This window comes from Tribolium madens, unplaced genomic scaffold, assembly GCF_015345945.1.
Source record: "Tribolium madens isolate multiple individuals breed KSU strain unplaced genomic scaffold, Tmad_KSU_1.1 Scaffold_20;HRSCAF=117;Tcas5.2_LG4, whole genome shotgun sequence".
Classification (NCBI taxonomy): Eukaryota; Metazoa; Arthropoda; class Insecta; order Coleoptera; family Tenebrionidae; genus Tribolium; species Tribolium madens.
Genome location: NW_025400985.1, coordinates 10,423,534 through 10,440,671, shown reverse-complemented (window position 1 = coordinate 10,440,671; position 17,138 = coordinate 10,423,534). Strand labels below are relative to the sequence as shown.

Here is a 17,138-nt window from a genome sequence, read left to right as displayed (position 1 = left end):
ATATTTTAGTGCATCAAAGTAGTCGTTGAAAAGGATCATTTTAAGGTGTGGCAACCATGCAAAAATCAAACAATCCTAACCTCAATTTTCCTTACAAGTTATTTTTTCAAATAAATATGTGCCCCAGGTAACAAAAAAATAATTAGAATAAACAACGTAATTAACATAGGGTAGCAAACATAAAGATTTTTGTCATTATTAATGTGCTTAATTTATTCTGAGTGACATACCTATTAAATACACTTTTTGCGTGAATCGGCCTTTATTCATTCATATTCATTTATACTACATACTAGAACCTACTTGATGCACATTAATATGATAAAGAGTATAGCTGTGTGCCAAAGTTCTAGCGTTAATTCTTCCTCTAAATCCTATTTCTATTTCAATAGATTTAGCAAAATTGCATCATAACGTTCTTTATTATTGTAATGTTTGGTGCAAAGACTACAAAAAAGGCTCACTCAAACGAGAATTTTTTTACTTTTTCCACGAAGATTAAAGAGGCAGTTGTGAATACAATTGTATACAAACCTTAGTTGAAAGTTTCATTTTTGTCTCGAAAAGTTAACCTCGGAGCAAGCTTCACGTAAACTTTCTAATGTCTTGACAGAAACACTTTCCATCTTGGTATGTAATATACTATCAACATTAACATTTATACTGAGATGTAATTATCTACTTTCCTCCTTTTCTATGCAAATTTTATATCATCTTTGAGTTATATTCATATTTCAAGAAGATTGAAACGAATTTCCAAATGCTAATGCAAATTTCATGATTTGTGTTTAATGGGACCACCTTAGAATGCATTAGGAGCACGAAAAGACGAGATACATATAAGTAAGTGTTAATCAAGCACAATAATATTTCATTCCTGATGACTGCCTTTACATAATAATCTTTAAGGTAATTATATTCAGGTAATTTCTATTGAACAGTCTTGAAAATTTAAAGTCAAGTCATAAATTGAACGATTAAGTAACTTATTTCAAATGGTCTTTGAAACATGACAGTAAAAGTTAATCACCTGAAAATGAATCGGTTGTTTCAGTGTCAAGTTGTTGGCTATATCTATTTATAGTTCTTGTAACTATAACTTTGAACGAGATAACTGATTTTAATTAATAGATGACTCGATGACAGGATGTTATTATCCTTTTATTATACAAGATCATAAATTGTCATCAACTAATGGTAAATAATACTGAGATGAATTGAGCTAAATAAAATCAAATTTTTCAACTAGTGCAATAAGATTAAAATTAATCTGAGTTTTTCAACTACAAATCCAATCCAACATCTAATTTTCTATTGCCACGAGCACAATAACAAAAACATAATTGCTTTTAAAGCGAAACCGCCGTTTCTTTGTACATCTGTTGCGTTTTAGCATTCTTGACTTCTTAGAGATGATACAAAGAATTTGAGAAGAACAATAAAGCATAAGAGATTTTCCCATACTTGGAGTTTATCTCCGCTTCCAGTGGGTGGAGAGTATCCGGTTGTCTCCCATCTTCCTGTAATATGAAAATCGTCTGTGTTGTGTAGTGTGACGAATTTTTCAACGTCAGGTAACCAGTGAATTCGGTGTTAAATGTTTGAAGGTGAAAACGGCCCGATTAAATCAGAAATAAATCGGTGAATTATTTTTTCCGCCGTGTTCGCCTCGAAAATTGGCCGTAATTGTTGTTAATTCGGTTTGTCTTCCAAGCTCGAGTGGTTCTCGGTCTGCGCCGAGGGTCTCGCTCCCTACCTGCATTTTGCGAAAGCAAAAATAGAATTGTTATCGTCGAAAGTCAGGAGCGTCGTAAATAGGGCGATTTAGCGCGAATCTCCGAATCAAGTTTTATTGGCCGAAAAGCCAAAGATATGTGTTTCTCCTTTCCACCGCGACGCCCCGCGTGACTGATAGTTTTTCTATTGCGAGCCACCCTCGCCGTATTGGCATCCACCCCACGCAATATGCCACTACTTATCTGGTCCAACACTCCGAGAAAATAAAATCTTTGATAGCTCACATCCAATCAGTATTTAGAGACGTTGTTCTACGAAATGGAAGGCATAAATATGAACGGATGTCGCAAATATTTGACGCGAAAATTGCTGACTCGGGCCCATTTCTGGGTTAATAAAACTAACACAGCCTTGAACCCGATCAAGCGATGCAGACGCCGAGAAAAAAGGTAAATTGAGGGGTACGCGAGGACCTTAAGGCGCGAACAATATGGTCTAGAGAATTTGCATATTTCAGAGGGCCCCTTGGACGGGGCTCCGGGGATAATTCAGGTAGCACTCTTTCACGCTGCGACCACTCTCCAATAGTCAAAATATGTAAAGGGCGAGGAAATACTAAACAAATATCATGGTATTGTAACAGGACCACCCACAGGTGGCGCCTCGTGGCGGCTTTTCAAAACCACTGAAGCAAAGCAGCCGCAAGTTATTAACTTCTTTTGTGCGTCTGTCATCTCGACCGTTGCTTTTCAGTGATTAATATGATTTCGAATATTTCTAGACGAATTAAAATGGAATTTTTTAAAATTGGAAGACGAACGTTTTTTATTGGAAAATTTAATGGAATTTGATTCGTGAAGCTTTCGGTCTTGACGTTCATTAGGTAACATTTTATTTACCTGTCTGCTGACGTCTTTAAAATTATTTTTTAAAGCCAAACATTTTGTTGAAATTTTAAAATTTCACATAACTAATAATAAAGTCTACATTAAAATTAGTGAAAGGGATAAAGTCGTCTAAGGTCTAATTTTGGTTCTTCCAGACAAAACAGTTAGCTTATTTATGCTTTAAGCGATTAAAAGCTTAAAATTTACGATTTACAATATTGTTTTGACAATTGCAGCAAAACAAGAGTCATAATAATTATTTAATAGCTGTAATAAACATTAAGTAATTATACTTGTAAGTACATTACTGCATTCTATATTTCAAATATAAAAAATTGTAAAACAGTGGCGAACACGGAATATTAGACATCAAATTTATGTCAGTTCAAAAGATGTCAATGTAAGCCATGCTTTATTGTCATTATGATTGACGTTTGAAACTAAAATTTGAAAGTTTTAGTTAAAGTTTTTTTTTTATATAAGATCAATTAATAATTTTGATTTGTTGTCCTTTTTTCACTAGTTATCAGGATAAAAGTTACAAAAATCGAAAGTGAGGTTATTTGCCTAAGGCCCTTTTTACATTTTTATGTCAGTTGAATGACAAATCGTCCAAAATTCCGTGTCCGCCAGTGTAGTATCTACCTACTCAAGTTGTAAAAAAAAACACAGAAATAAACAATCAAAATTTTTTTTTATAGTATGTAATTGTTTTTATTTAACATAGAAACTGCCCTCTTCACTTGATATTACATTTAAAATTTATTAATATTATCAATTTGTAACAAACAAAACATCTAAAACTTGCATGAATCATAATATTAACCCGATAATCATTAGTTATTAATTTATATAAAAAAGCACTAAAATATAATTTTTTTATTGGAAATATAGAGTTTTTATTCCGAATTGATTGACCAAGAGAATAAATAAATAACTTTAACATTATACATTACGTTATTTCTGAAATTATAATTCTTAAAATTTTGTTAAAATTTGAAAAAACATTTAACCAACATAATACAACATGCACATGTTATTTTTATGGCCAACTTTAATTAATGACAAGTTACTGAAAAGTACCTCGTACTTTACTATTGCGTTCACTTTACAAACGATTTCAATGATTTTAGAAAAAAGATATTTAATAAAAAGTAAAAAAAGCATACAGAGCTACAGACATTAATAAAACAAGCAATTTTGATATTTTTGTAAAATACCATAACTTTTTTAGAAATTTGACATGATTTGCATTAAATATAAAAGGAATATTTGCCTCTAAAAATATCAAAGTGCCAATTTAGTTTCAGATAAATTATTATGAAACAAATTTGACTTTAATCGCATTACACGTAAAATGCAAATAGTTGCATTATTGTAAAAAAAATTTTGCTTCATTAAAAATTTAAAGCTGCTTATACTTTTAAACTTGGAATTCTGTGAAAAGCAAAGTAAATTAGCAGTTTTCTAAAATTTTGAAATACGTAATTTTTAGTTTTCTAGAAAACACAAGGTAGTAAATAGCTTGTAGAAAAACTATCCGCCAAAAATGTATGTTTTTGAAAATCTCGCATGTATCATTGTTGCCTAGATAACTATAAGTATAAAAAGTTAAAATTAAAGTATTTTAAAAACTAATATAACTACAAAGTTAGATGAAAGAAAAAATATACGTACTTGATTATCTTGTTTTTTATATCTTATTAAAAAATAGTACCTACATTACAAACGAGGTGGTAAATATGGCATTACCCCGAGTGTTTATGTATACGATCGAGAGGCGCCAGCCTCGGATAAAACACAAGGGGTAATGCCATTATCACCGAGGTTTGTATGCTATTTTATTCACAATCACATTATTTTTAGTCAAAAAATTCAATAAAATAAAATTCTAACAAAGTTTAAGTTCAAACGTGGTAGGCCATCTAAATTGCGTTTGGTTTTTGACATTTCAGAAATGTAAAAAAAACTGCTACAGAAGCAATTGAATACTAATTTAGCAGAATATTATGCGAAACTTGACAATTCGAAAGAAAAAATTCCCGGTATTTTTGTAATTTTAACGTTAGCTCTCCTGCATAGGTATTACCGCCCAACAGAAGTAATATTATTACTCTTCATGAGATTATGATAACGTTTTTCCTAACCTTTAAAATGTTAGTAATCGGCATATTACATTGGTGATTGTGAATAAAATTATTCAAATAGAAATTACAATTTGGAGAAAAAAACAAATTATTATAATTTTGAAATCAAATCGCCTGTTAGTAAGATTTTTTTAAGTTTTAAGAAATTTGCCAATTCGTATGTGTTGTAAAAAACAATTTTAAAACCTTGTAGAAAATCTGGTCGTCTTTTTTTAATTAACTTAATTAATTTGACTAATAACTGTGACAAAATACCCATTTTGTTATTTTAAGTTTACTCATTCTCCGCCCACACAAATTGGGTTAATTTGGCGCCGTCGTTCGACTGTCACAGCAAAAACTTCCGATTAATTAATGAGCCCGAAATTTAGATAATCTCGAAATAACATGTTTTTTAGATTGGTATGGTCAGTGAAAAGCCCCGAGACACACATGTTGAGAATGCAGGTGTAGGTATAGTACGGCGCATAATTTTACAAACCAGTTTCGATTTCCTAATTTAATTAAACTTAAGAAAAAAAACGCTACAATGGCTCCGAATGAAAAAAATTAATTTCAAGTCCACTGAAACTTATTGGGCAAAAAATCGTGTAATTGAACTTCCCATGTTCAAACAATCTCAATGGTTGAATGCGTCAAGAAATTTTATTCGGTTCACAGTTTATAAATATCCAGAAAAAAAATTTAGAACAAAGTGTGCTACGAGCGTCTAGCAAAAAGCGGTGTAAATAATTAGGAAATTTAACATAATTGACGTAGTCATTCTTAAATTTACATATGTACATTAGTTACAGTCGGTCAATTTGTTGTTGGTTGTCGACCCGACGCTCCGGTTGTTCATTTCAGGATGGACAACTGTAAAAAATGAGAAATGGGTGGGGCTTAAACGTTCGTACAATGATTGTCGTAGCAGCCAATCACGAAGGAAAGGTAATGCCAGGTTACAATGCATAATGTGCATATAATGTTTGCCTTATCAGATCTGAGTCGCGGACTATTCCTTTCTCGCTTTAGTTATTATTCTCAAGATGGAAGGCTGTCGATATGTGATCAATACGTTTGTGGACTTGAGCGGGTTAGGGCTGCGCTACATCGTGCCGGTGTTTGTTGTGATTTCACCTTTTTCATGCAATACGAACACCACTCATCAAAGACTTCATTGTTATTACCACAATATTACACGAATTGATGGCATCTACGTGTCTAATCTCCGACTCGCGCTATTAATCAATACAAAATAAATTTATGCTTCCACTGCCGAGTCAAGGGACTTTGTAAATAATATGCACCTGCTATGGACGATGATGGAACAATTAAAGAGCGACTTAGCATGTGTCGTCTTCTTAACGACTCGCAACAATTAGATACAAACAAAAAAATCCAAAATTAAAAAAGAAACCACTTTTATTTCACTATGATATTAATTAACTTGATTTGTGAGACAGTCTTGCTAGCTATTTTAGTAACTAAGCTGTACCTGAAATTTAAGTTGATGAAGCTTATACTTAGCTCATCATTTTCAGACGCTAGAAGCTTCTTTTTTTAATTGGAGCTTCCACGGAAATATTTAAGATCAATTTGAGTTACAATTAGGAGAGAGTGGGTGAATTGTCTACACTAAAGAAATTGTGCTGTACTTAACTCTAAAAATTTAAAATCGTTTTCTTTGTGTCTTTGACTGTCGATAGTTTCATATGTTAGCTACAAACTTGACTTAATGAGAAAATTATGTGCATTATCTATTTTGAGAGATAAATAATTTAAACTAAGTGCATTGGTTAATAATGCGCACCCTATGACGAAAAATGCTGTACTTATAGTGTAAAAAGCATTTTTAAACATTCTTTTTTTAATTTTAGAAGTCCAATAATAATAATAAAATAATTATTAAATTAACAATAATAAATTTTTTGATTTACAACATATTTCAAAAATAAAAAAATAAAAATAACTTCTTTATAAAAAAATCCCTACAAAAAATACTTTGGAGTAAATTTACGCACTTGCGTCCAATTACCGGACTACGCAGTAAATTCTATAAAAAAATATCAAAAGTTAAAAATCTATCCAGCAAATACATAATGGAAGCTGGAACAAATAGAATAAAGAACAAAATTTAGAGACATAGTTATGATTCAATGATGTAATTTACCTTTTGTACATATTACCGCCTTTTTTCTACGATGTGAAAATCACAACGTAAGAGCCGTAAAATGTTTTTTAATAACCCTGCTAGGAAACACTGGTACATCAATATCAGTATACATACTCGTAATTAATATCCTAATTATCATTCAAATTTTACTCCTAACACTAGAATCAGCCTTTAGACTGCCAGTTTTTTATTATGTCATTTTCTCACTTATTTTTATTTTCGCACTTATCTCACTTATTTTTTTTTAGTTACTCACATTTTTTAAGTCTCTGCGTCAACATGTTGTCTATAAAGCTTTTGTACAACATTAACTCAATAGATATCAATTTGATTGTATTTTTTTTAATTTAAATTAAAATAACTTAACATAGTTCTTTTTTTTATATAAGTACAAGAATACTTCGAAATTTAAATTGCAGTAAAGTAAAAAAGTTTCTATGATATAGCCCCTCTGAATAAGTTTTCTATTGTCTAAATTTTTACAACTTTGTAAATTCATATTCGTCAGCAAAAAATAGTAGTAGCTTGCTGAGTTATAATATGAGTAATAGATAAATCTAGAAAAAATATACAAAGTTATAACTTATGATGACCAAGAGTCACATGACCAGAATAGTAATTGAAATATGTAGAAAAAAAACTTAAAAACTATTAAAAAAAATGTATGATTTATTTGCAAAAAAGTCACTTTAGTTATATCGCTTAATAATGAGCTAAATAATAAATGTAGGAATAAATTTGTAAAGAAACACATCATCAGAATAACTAATTGTGTTTTATTTAATTATAAATATGTTACTGTTTGCAAATTAGCAAAATGCTTTAAATGCAACTTTGCCTATATGCCTGTGATATAAAGACATTCTGAAATGTTGTCTCTAAAATATTTGTTATGTTTTATATTCCAACAATGATATTTTTTATTAAAAATTAAGTCAAACAATTTCTCTTAAATATTAGTAGTATTTTTTTACATTTTATGTCACGATATTTTTGCATTTACTGCACTCAAATCCGGTTGTGTGTTTTTATTAATTCACTATAATTTGATACAAAATTTCTAGTTGTGTACCCAAATATAACATAATTTCTAACACGCGATTTTATTAGTAATACTCAAAATTGCTCACGATACAATAATTGATTGATTTTACCATAATAGAGCCCACAAAAAATAAAAGTAGAAACACATTACTTGAGTTAATAAAACTGTTCAATTTTCTTGCTACGGTCAACAACATAGAGAAATTATTAAACTATACTCCCGTCACAAAACATTACCTTTGAAATCAAGATTATTACCGTAAGATGTCTTTAAATCATCAATCATAAATATCAATAAATTCATTGGATAATGTATATCGACATATTGATAGTTTAAACCGATCTAAAGACTTTTATAGACCTGTTAGATAATCAATTTTGCCGAATTTTTCTGTTTCTTGCGATATATAAATCATCATTCAGAAGAGTCCATATCACTGTCAATATTATTAACGATACAGCTACACCTGAGCTAACCACAAAAATAAATTTAAAGTTTTCTTGCTTTTGAGTAATCATTTCATAACTTTATTAATTAAAATAACGATCAATAATACACCGAATGTTTAATTTTTAATGCGTGCCTTGTTGTTTTATGAAATAATCGATAATTTAATTATTTTTTATGGCTAAAACTCATGTAAAATATTAGTTGATCATGCATTTTTTTTTAAATAGTAATACAAGTAAATCTTGAGAAATAATGATCTAACATTGGTTAATTGAGCCACCATCTTGTTTAAAGTGTGCTAAATTTCCATTACTACCATAAAAGTAAAATAGTTTGCGTTTTAAAAAAATATATTTTATGCAGACAATAAAACGGTGTTTACTTAACAAAACTTTATGAAGATTTATTTTCTAAGGACACACATAATATATTTGGAGAAAAATATGTTCTCATTGTTCATTGGTTAAGTTTCGGTAAATTTTCACTGTTGTTTGAGATGTTCCAACCAATGGAAAAACGCCAAATAATCCAAGTTGCGTGACTTAATTTACAACATTTCTTTTGTAAAGTCATTAATCGAGTGCGTTCCAAGTTAGAAGTAAGAAATCTAACGATAATTACGAACGAAAGTGATGGAGTATCTCTAGGCTGTATTAATAATGTCTGTTGACAAGATCATGTAAGGATCTCACACACGTCCTTTGGAAGTTATCTCGGTATCTCGAGGCGTCCATCAGAACAATACAGGCCCAATGGCTATGATTGCTATTGAACATTGATTAATAAACTTCGGTAATGAGTGTTATAATTAGTTGCAGCAAATAGAGCCGAGGGCAGGGTCGTGCACTCCTGGGGAGAACCCCGACTCGACGGGAAGCCCGACTACAGATTGAAATTCATTATTAGCTCGCAAACTGATGCATCACAATTAACAAAAATCTTCTCGTTTTCAGCATTGGTACAGAAACGTCTCCGGAGGGAGCGTCGCGCCCGGCGACGACTCCAAGATCAACTGGAAGCCGAAGTCAAAAGACGCACCCTGATGGAAGAGGCCCTTAAGGCGGCGGGGGCCGGAGAACAGCTCAGGATAATTAATGGTAAGTTACAGAACGTGCTTTGCCGTGATTGATTGGTAAATTACGTTGATTTTTCGCATTTGCAATCCGGGCCGAGACGTGTAAATGTCTGCAAATTGTGTTCCTCAAACCGGAGTCTGTCAATCACAATGGGGTTGAACGGGCGGGGGCATGTTCTCTGCTACTGATGCCCTGCAGGGATCCAACTTTGAGATCGGTCCCTAATAGATTACAAGATATTTGCCTTATGCTCAGCCGCTGATTAAGACGAAATCAGCAATTTCGTTTTTGAAATCAATAGAATTTCCAGTGTGAATTTGTTGCAGAAAAACTGGCGCAGACGGAGCAGAAGGTCAGCAACCAGAAGGTAACCACAAGCTCAACCCCAAACCAGAGCATCTCCTCAGAGCGTGAGAGAGTATCGGAACGTGTCGAAAGGATGGAAAGAGAACGTGTGGAAAGTCCACCGCCGGCATATGGGCAGCAAACTGTCCGAGAACCGCCGCCACCTCCGCCCGAAAATAAGCCCTGGGGCTATTCCGGAATCGACCTCATGAATACCGGAGCCGCCTTCTGGCAGAATTACTCCGGTGAGTTGCACTTTTAATAATAAAGTCGCCGTGCTATTAACATTTACCGCGCAAATAAAAATTTTTCGCCGCTTTGTGTCCAAGTACCGTTTCGTGACGAAGAATCTGTTGATTTTTTGTAGTGGCGGGTCGTTTATAATTAAATTATTAAAACGTGGGATTAACGAAATGAGTTTGGAGCCCATATGTTGTAGCGTGAAAACGAATCATTTGTGATTTTTAATAGAAGTCGGTACAAAAGCAAACAATGAACTAGTAGTACCGCTTTTAAGAAACGGGGGCACAATCGAAGTACCGATTCATTCTTACATATAATTTCGAAATTAAACGCCTGTTACGCACAATGCCAGGTAATATTCAGTAGCTGAGATGGAATTAAAGACGAAATAAACATTAAATAGTTGAAAGGATTCAATTTACAACTTGCTCTCCGACAATCAGGATAACTTCCCAGAAAATGAGCCTTGCGATTTGATACGCTTTGAATGGCATGCCGAATGTTGTGTGCATGGATGAGACGTTCACTTTACCGGTAACGTCGCCGGAAACCACCGAACAGCTGTTTAACGATACACTTGAGGCTGTTCTCACCTGTTATAACACTTTTTCATATTGATTTTTACCAAAATAAAAGCGCACATAAAATCCATGCAGGAAACGTAATCACCGCAACCATTTGAACACCCATTTTTGCTTTCTTCTCAAGGAAAAAGCAAAATAAAATTTTCAGAAAATTATTGTTTACCTATAAACTTTTCAATACATGTAATATTTAGAAACAATATAATAAAAAAAAATAAAAATAAATAAAAAATAAACAGTTTTAAAGTATTAGTTTTATTTTTAGAATGAACTTACTGATGTATAGTTTTTGAATACAACAAAATTATTAAGAAAAAAATTATAGGTAAAGAAAAAATGTCGATGCCTACAAATCTATAGTCCATTATTTTGTTACATGCGTGTGGATCAAATAATAATTCGAAAGACGTACTTATGGCTATCTCTTTTCAACATTTGTAAACAGCCTCATTGCTCTGTCCCTACGTATTTGTGTAAGGTCGGTCACTTTAACAAATGCGACTGAAGTAACGCAAGGCTAGACGTACTTAGGTCAAAAGTGTATCATGCCGTCATGTTGGTCATTTGTAATTTCATTTTTGATTATAAAAACTGTTTTGACGCTAATATACCCTCTATATGTAATTCATGCCCTGTAAAAACCTAATCTCAGAGAGAAACTTTAATATTTGACTTTAGTACATACCAAAATATCAGAAGCGGTCAAATGTCAAAAACAGGCGGAGATTCATGGCGTGTTCTTGATACACACTTCCCCCACCAGCAAATAATAAAAAATGGACATTACATATGTAAATAATAATAATTATTACCTATACTCGGACTATAAATATTTTTTTCTAGCATAGCTCAGTCCTCAACAAGCAAAAAATTTGTTTATGCATTATTTTTTTCATTATCGTTCACCATCAAACATTTCGTTGTTTTTTAAATAAATTTATATTTTTTAACATTGACAAACGTGCTTGGCGCCTTTACAAAAATCACAACCGTTAATTTAATTCTGCATTTACGTTTATAAAAGTCGCAGTTCGATGTCATTATGCAAATACTGGTAATCATAGGTATGTACAGCTGTATTAAAATTCATACATAGGTAAAAAGCACCCTTGACGTGCTTTCCGACAATGTATTTCTTCACATGAGCATATTTTTACCGCTTATCTGGGCAATTTGTTTTAATTTTCTTTTTATTACGATAAAGGTTTGCCTCAGTTTAGAATAATTGTTTAAAATATGAGCGTTTTTTAATAATAATATCGTCAAAATTCTGCGTGGTCAGGTAATAAATGTGAAGTTGAGTAGAAACAAAGTTCTGGAGCAGAGTTTCCCAAGTTGGGTGTACGGTCGTTACGATTTCATATATAATTATTGCAGTTTGTAGTATAGCGCGGTTAAGCAAGCACATCTTGGCATGGCATCAATTGTTTAAAGTGTACCTGAACATATTTGAGAAGCTCAAATTTCAATATCGTCGTAGCGCAAGCGCTCGTATTAACATCCATCCGTCCACTAGCGAATAAACAAGAGCGATACCATAAACATATTATGTAAACAAGGAAACTCCGGGGAAATTATACTGCAACGTAGTAAGTTAGCAGGAGCGATATCTCAAGAGTGTCGCAGGAACATTTCTCAGCAGGATCAAGTCGGTACACAGATTCCGAGGCATGCTTAGAATTCATGGACTGCAGTAGGCGTTTGCAATATTAAGGTCGCAGATAACTGACTTGAATAAGGTAATGGCTACAGAATTTGCCACCAGAACAAACCATTTACACCCAACACCCACAAAATCACCCGTAAACACTTTCATTTATTAAAAAACACTCAAAAGTAGAAACAATAAACTTTTTCATCTACAGTTTGGTTGAACTGAAATACTGAAAATATTTAGACACTAATCTACAACCCAATTTTTTTTCTTTTTCCAAAAGTTGGAACAGTAAAAAATACATAGCAGTCAAAAGACAAAACAAAGCAATATATGAGTTTTTATTAAGTTTTTCAAATTTCAATAGAAATTCCTTTGTCGGTTTCTTATCTGTAATTATTTCGATTTTAATAATTGTAAGATTAAAAAATCAATATTGCAACTTGAAAACATGTAGGCATGCAAAACATAACTCTACTAGAAGAATAAGCAAAAAAGTAGAGCTTTGCTTCACTTTTGAAGAGATTGTTTTGGGGTTTGTGTAGTGTCGATATTGATGCTTTCACGAAGGGGTGCCAAGTTCGCGTCTGATAGTTCCATAATGCGTAGATTTATAATCCTTAATAATCCCGAGTGATTAGAGTTAATTCAATAGGAATCCTTTCCTTGACGAACAATAGTTAGTCGACGGAGGAACGTGGGGTTCCGGTAATGGGTCCCAAGACGGCGATGCGAGACTTGTCCGGACTTGCGGTCGGACTTGGCCGGAGTCCGGTCCCCGGGCGCGTGGACAAGAGGAAGCCGGCACAATATTAACTAATTACCTATTCATTACGGCTTAAAGTGGCAAGTTGGTCCTGAATTATTCCCAGCTCCGGAGGCCAAGTTCCGGAAGTGAGGTAAGACGCAGAAGCTCGCCGGAAGCCTCTCTAATGGATGCCCAACTTACTACACCAACTTCTATGCTTTATTAGGATTGATTGGCTGCTGATATCATCGTTCTTGCCAAAACTTGGCAAGGATAAAGAATTGCATTTAACTCAAAAAACCATTAACAGATGTTTTACTCCAAGTCGAACAAATTTCCTAAAAAAAGGTGTCTGTTTGTGCATGCACAAAATTTGTCACAAGATAATTCCATTGGTGCGACCCTTGTTGGGGTCGGAGTTGGAGAGCCGGCGGCAAAACGATTTAAATTCAGATATTATTGTCGCTGTGTGAAATCAGAGATGAATTCTATAACTACAAAGTGAAGTCATTTTACTGTAACTAAATAAATGGAAATTTGTTAGGTGTCTCACCCTCCCGTGTTAGACTCTAATCTTATCCACGCTTAGCACACAGATTTAATAAAAGAAGAACTTTATTTAACAGACAAAAAAGACAATACAAGTGTATCAAAATCATTGAAAAATGTCTAATAAATCGATCTGTCGATCGGATTCAAGGTTAGCACTTTTTGTGGAATATACCACACAAGTCGCCGAGGCAAATAATACCATCAGGTGTTTCTTTGACGCAGATCAATTTTTTGGTCGTTTTTGCTTTTTAAAAGCCGCATGACTGTGTTAACCACTTTTGAGATATTTCACATTCTTGCGTGTTTCATACTCTTCGTGATTCCGTGAAGTGTCAACAATGCTCGAGCAAGGCTATGATAATGCACAATTATTAGCCGTTTAAAAGCGCACCAATGAAACCTGAATAATAATAAGTTGTAATAATAATAGTTAGCGCGTGTCTAATTACATCATTAATACATATATGCATCTTGAGCCTTAATTAGTTACGTGATTCGATGCGACCGGAATGGAACTTATTATCGGATATCGCCATGTCATAGCCGGCCTATTACCGGACCGCTCACTTCAAATGCGGCATTCAATTAAAATTTCTCAAATATCAATTATTACATCTTTGCCTCTATTCCAACACTGTTTTCGATTGCCAAAAACTGCTATCCAAAATAATCAACACTGCCTCAAAACAATCCTAATTTATCTAGCTTTTAAGAATAGGTATCATCAAAATAAGAAACTTTTGCAAAAATAGGTTGTAACTTTTAGAGAATTAAAATATGAGTTTGATCATTATCAAATTTAAGAGATCCAAATCTTGATTTAACACTGACCACGGCATATAACATGATTTAAAACTTAATTATCAAAAGATGCTTTCTCACCAGAGAGAATCACAAAAAAACCCTGACATACTGTGCTACAGGTGACTCTAATAACCCCGATTGTAAATATTCGTAGTAGAGGTTGAAATTTAAAATTTTACCTTCAGCAAATGAAATATAAATATTTTTTAATTAAGGCAAATTTTTTCTTGATTTTAATTTTAAACAAATTTCTGGAAACATTAGTTATTTATTATACGTTCATTTTAACATGAAGAAAAGAGTAGATAAAATTCAATTTTATTCAATAGAGGATTGAATAAAATAATTTTATACCCAGTATGTCTTAAAAAGGATCAACAAATGGAAAAGACTAATTGAGTTAATTTTACTTCAACTATTTTGTTTTAAAATATTAACTATTAAAGTCCCTTGTATATAACAAAATCAGAAATTAGTGTACTCACTTTTTGAAAGCTTGTGAAAACCTTAGATACAGTATAATTCATCTTTAGTTCGTTTAAATTATTTTTTTAAAGAAAAATGTGCGTTTAAGGGCATAAATCAAAGTCAGAATCTGTCTACAATAAATCCTTTTACGATTGACTTTCTGCTAAGCTCTCGAAAAGTCAATCCACTCATAAATGCCTGTTTTTACTGCATGTACTTTTTAACGATTTGCCTAGTTTTTTATAACAATTTTAGTTGTGATTTGACTATTGTGGTCTAAACTAGTATAGCATTACTTTCGTTGCTTTGAAAGTTTTGTACAAACTCGTATCGATTATCCTGAGTAAGAAAGTAGGATGAGGAATGGAAAGCCCATGAAAGTTCAAGTTTGGAAGCATAATTTTGTGTTTATTTGATAAACTAAAAAGTTTTTCCTTTGGTTATAGTGCTTTTTAAACACGTTACGTAAGTAAGAAGTTGTTTTCGGTGTCATTTTTAAGTTTATGCTTCTTTTTCAATGTTGATAAAAGTGGTTTTTAAATTAATTTGATTAATCTCACTACTGATTATTACCGTATAATTTTTGTTGCAATATTTGTAAATAGTCAACGGCTGTTGGTCCCAAATCCTTCATAATATTTGCATATCTGGCGGTTTGCATTAACCCCCGAATTCGTGTTGAATATTTATCACGAAAACTGACTGTTGAAATTTCTCGACTGTTGGTACCTAAAGGCCCCAACCCGTAGCAACAATCAAAGATTAATCATCCCCAAAATAAACAGGACAAACTCGGTGCCGACTTATAAAACTTCTTAATTAAAACCGGAGCCGTGTATCCAAAGGATTAAGGAGGGCACTTGCCGACTCAACCGTCGTTCTTCACCGATTCAAACGGCAAGTGACAACGGCACAACGAGCCGAGAAATTGCAACAGTAAAGATAACATCGTGCTAAATAGCCGCGGGATAGAATCCCTGGCCGGGATAATGGCATTGCAGCCTAGCTAAATTAACTCCCTTCGACTGTGCTAAGCGGTTTGTCCGTCTGTCCGACTCGGCCTCCTCCTATGATTCCATTTGAATAAAACACATTACTGACACAAGGATTAAACCCAACTATCAAAATCCAAACCCCTGTACTATTTTGCACAAAATTAGAAGGGTTGACCTATGATTTTTTATTATTTTTTTCAGAATCCTTAGCGCAAGAACTAGAATTGGAGAGAAAATCCCGCCAGCAACAAGTTGAGAGAGACGTGAAGTCACCGCTTCAAGATCGTTCCGGGTATTACAAAAATTCCATGCTGTTCACAAGCACGGCTACATAAACATAACGTACGAGTTTCGCTTAGATAACAGTATAAAGTAGGTTTTAGATCAGAGCGTACAGTGCTTAGCAATGTTTCGATTGGTATTATACATTTTTCGAGTCGTTTTAAACGAACACGCTGTAGATATTGATTAAGTTTTTTCTTTTGTATGTCTGTATACTAAAATACGTCCATTGTCGTGGAGCATATCAGTTTACTTTGATTTTTTAAGACTGATTTTGGGCATGGAGAGGAAAGACAGCAATTTCCGTACATAACTTTTTTTATTGCTCAGAATTCACTTAGTGTAAATAAAAGCACAACCTGTATATAATTTCTATTTTGTAATCCAATTCAATTCATTACTTTAAAATGTGACTGTTTAAAATTATTCTAATTAAATATTTCTGCTTTACATGTACATAAATGAGCGTCAAGATATAAACCTGTAGAGAAGTCATTTTTCATGTAACAACGCAGAATAGAAAATTGTATATTAAATTTTTTATAAAGTCTAAAGTTTTGCATATCCATGTAAACTTACATTTAATGATAAAAATAATAAAACGTTGGTATTTAACCGACAAAGTTCGTTTGTACATTATTTCGTAATCTAAAATATTTTACACAATGTAGTATTTTCTGACGAAAAAGTATACGCCATTTTGACAATCATTGTCAGAAATTTTTAAAAATATCAATAAGTATTGTTGTTTGTTTAAACTCAGTATTATCTCAGATTAGGTGCAATACTGAAACCACAAATTATACGAACGATAGTGTTCTTAATATAGCACAGTTTTTTTCTTACTTACTTATATCATAAGTAGGATAATTTATAAACTGTTCGTGTTAGACTATGTAAGAGGCAGTGTGTATGTATTTATTGTAAATAGATGTATGTGTGTGCCTTGTAGAAAATAAAACATAA

General features: G+C 32.8%; 1 protein-coding gene across 1 annotated transcript in view; it reads left to right on the top strand.

The window, feature by feature from the left end:
• LOC123004601 (dachshund homolog 1) overlaps positions 1-17,138 on the top strand; it is a 120,308-nt gene extending 103,170 nt beyond the window's left edge. The window contains exons 10-12 of the mRNA XM_044397923.1: positions 9,375-9,518; positions 9,824-10,087; positions 16,092-17,138. Of these exons, the coding sequence (XP_044253858.1) occupies positions 9,375-9,518; positions 9,824-10,087; positions 16,092-16,225 (542 nt within the window). The 3' untranslated portion in view covers positions 16,226-17,138. The remainder of the gene's footprint in view (positions 1-9,374; positions 9,519-9,823; positions 10,088-16,091) is intronic.